The following is a 2,776-nucleotide window of genomic DNA, read 5'->3' as shown; positions in this document are numbered from 1 at the left end:
GTTTGTGTGGGGGGTTTTTTTTTTTTAACATAATAATAATTTTTTTTTTTTTTTTTTTGTCTTTTTCTGTGTCCGGCAACGGATCGCAACCCTCAGTGTTGCCCCCATACCGGACCGGGGACCGGCAACGGGATCGCAACCCTCGGCGTTGCTCCCGCGCCTCGCTCAGCCAGTGAGCGGGAACTGGTCCGTATGTGGGATCCAAACCCTTGGGCGGGAGTGCCGCTGTGCTTCCCAAGCGGCGCACTATCCAGTGCGCCACCGGGCCGGCCCTAACATAATAATAATTCTTTATGTTGGTATGTCATTTTACAGTTTTGGGTTGTTCTCCATTTTTTTCCTAAATATTTTTAGTTATAATCACTGTATGTATAATACTTTGTATTCTTTTTTTCATTGAGATGTCATAAGCATTCTTTTCATATTGCTGCATGTTCTGCTACACAGTCTTCATAGCAGCCTTTTATAAAAGCCTCCTAGTATTTAGACTGTCTCCCCTCCCTCACAAGGCTCTAGCCTCACTGGATTCCATTATGACCTTCAGACTAGTCAAGCCCTTTCCCATGCCTTGCCCTTTGAACTTTGCTCTTCCAGCTCTTCATGTTATTAGCTGTCCTTATCCTTCATTATTTGCTTGTTTATTATGTTTCTTTGACTTTACAATATAACTTAATAAGGGCAGAGGGCACGTCTGTTCAGTCCTCTGTTGTATCCCCAACACTTAATCAGTATTTGGACAATAGAATCAATGAATGAGTGAAGGACATAGTATGTATGTAAAACTCAGTTTGGGGAATATGAAGGAGCTCTTAGATTAAAATTGAAGTTTTAAGATATTACTTTTTTTTTTTTCTTTTCAGACCAACATATGCTACTCCAAAAGTTCTAGAAAAGGCAGGATTAACCATGAATGATATTGATGCTTTTGAATTTCACGAAGCTTTCTCAGTAAGTCATTTGAAAGGCATATATGAAAAGACTATAGTCATAAAAAAAAAAGTCCATGTTTGTGGGAGAGAGCAAGGCATGGAAACAGGAGTGGAGCTTTATACTTTAAGTACTCACCTACATTGCTGGGAGAGGCATAGCGGAGGGAATCAAGGGCCACACGTACTGTTTTGAAAAACATACCTTTTGAGGCTTTCTCCTACAGGTCCTTGAAAAGTACCAAATTGTTTCACTGAAAACTGATTTGTTTTCTTATTTTTATTTTATATATTTTTAAGTTTATTTATTTATTTATATTATTTTTTTACCTTCTGTGATGTTGTAGAGCAGTTGGGGGTTAGGGGGAGAAGGGAAGGGGGAGAGAAATAGGGTGGGAGAAGGAGGAAGGGAGGGGTTGAGGCCTGTGGCTCCTCCCTCATTCCTGCAGGGGAGACCAGGGGGCGTCCAGCAGTGTCTTGGTCATTGCTGGGCTGATTGCTGGTGTCGGGGGGTGTGGCCAAGGCCCTCGGCTCTCCCACTGAAAACTGATTTAAAGATTTGTTTAACTTTAAAGTTATACCAACCCATAAAAGAAAACCTAGAAGGACATTAATAGCAAGCCCTGATTGAATTATATTCTCTTCTAGGGTCAGATTTTGGCCAATTTTAAAGCCATGGATTCTGACTGGTTTGCACAAAATTACATGGGTAGAAAAACTAAGGTAAGTTTTTGATAAAAAAAAGTTTGAATTTCTAAAATACATTAATATTTGCAGCTAATAAGAATATGAAGGGGAAAGCTTCCTCTTTTTATGAAGAGTTTTGTGTTTCATTAAATATATTTATTCCTTAGTTTTAAAACAGCTGCTGGAAATTCTTTAACAAAAATAAAAGTAAAATTTTTGTTTTGTTTTGATTTTGTTTTGGTTTTTTTGGGGGGGCTGACCAATGTTGTCTTTTGTTCTTCCCATTTTGATGTTAGATGAAAAATAAATGGACCCTTGTCTTTAATACTGACCTAGCTTTCTTTTGCAGTAAAATTATTTGCGATGTGTCCAATGTTAGTTATTTCCCTCTATCTCTATTACTTCCTATTACTAACAGCCTGGCTTGATTCTTGTCTTAAGTAAACTTACCTTTACATTTGTGTCTTTACTTTGGTGGGAGCCAGGTTGGAATGCCTCCTCTGGAGAAGTTTAATAACTGGGGCGGATCACTGTCCCTGGGACACCCGTTTGGAGCCACTGGCTGCCGGTTGGTCATGGCAGCTGCCAACAGATTACGGAAGGAAGGAGGCCAGTATGGCTTAGTGGCTGCCTGTGCAGCTGGAGGGCAGGTATGTCACAACAGCTCTATAGGAACTTCCAGAAAGTCATTTTCTTAGAAACAAAACAAGCTCATCACTAGAATGTTTGATTTAGTTTAGTTTGAAACATTTTTAATGGAATATTTTTGATGACAGACAACAAGAAAAAAAAGCAGCCTACTGGGGGGAGGGGAACAACTTTAATTCTTTAAAAAAAATTTTTAATTGAAACATAATTGATTGTACATATTTGTGAGGTACCACGTTAAATATCGATACCTGTGTGCAATATGTGATGCTCAAATCAGGATAATTGGTGTATTCAACATTAAACAATGTAATCGTTTTTTGTGCCCCTTTACCAATTTCTTGCTAATCCCTCCTCTCCCTCCTCCTTTCCCACTTCTGGTAACCTCAATAACTTTAATTCTGATAATACTTTGGAAGGAAGATGCTGTTTAAATTCAAGCTACTTTTTTTTTCTTAATGTAATATTTACTTTTTTTTTTTTTTTTTTTTTTTTTTTTTTTTTTTTTTTTTTTT

General features: G+C 38.1%; 1 protein-coding gene across 1 annotated transcript in view; it reads left to right on the top strand.

Annotated features, from left to right (window-relative positions):
• Positions 1–2,776, top strand: part of HADHB (hydroxyacyl-CoA dehydrogenase/3-ketoacyl-CoA thiolase/enoyl-CoA hydratase (trifunctional protein), beta subunit) — a 35,200-nt gene that overhangs the window by 28,614 nt on the left and 3,810 nt on the right. Inside the window, exons 13-15 of the mRNA XM_008581396.1 lie at positions 861–948; positions 1,575–1,649; positions 2,099–2,263. Coding sequence (XP_008579618.1) covers positions 861–948; positions 1,575–1,649; positions 2,099–2,263 — 328 coding nt within the window. The remainder of the gene's footprint in view (positions 1–860; positions 949–1,574; positions 1,650–2,098; positions 2,264–2,776) is intronic.

This window comes from Galeopterus variegatus, unplaced genomic scaffold (genome assembly GCF_000696425.1).
Source record: "Galeopterus variegatus unplaced genomic scaffold, G_variegatus-3.0.2 Scaffold2345, whole genome shotgun sequence".
NCBI classification, from domain to species: domain Eukaryota; kingdom Metazoa; phylum Chordata; class Mammalia; order Dermoptera; family Cynocephalidae; genus Galeopterus; species Galeopterus variegatus.
Note: the sequence above shows the minus strand (reverse complement) of the source record. Positions and strands in the feature narration are given on the sequence as shown.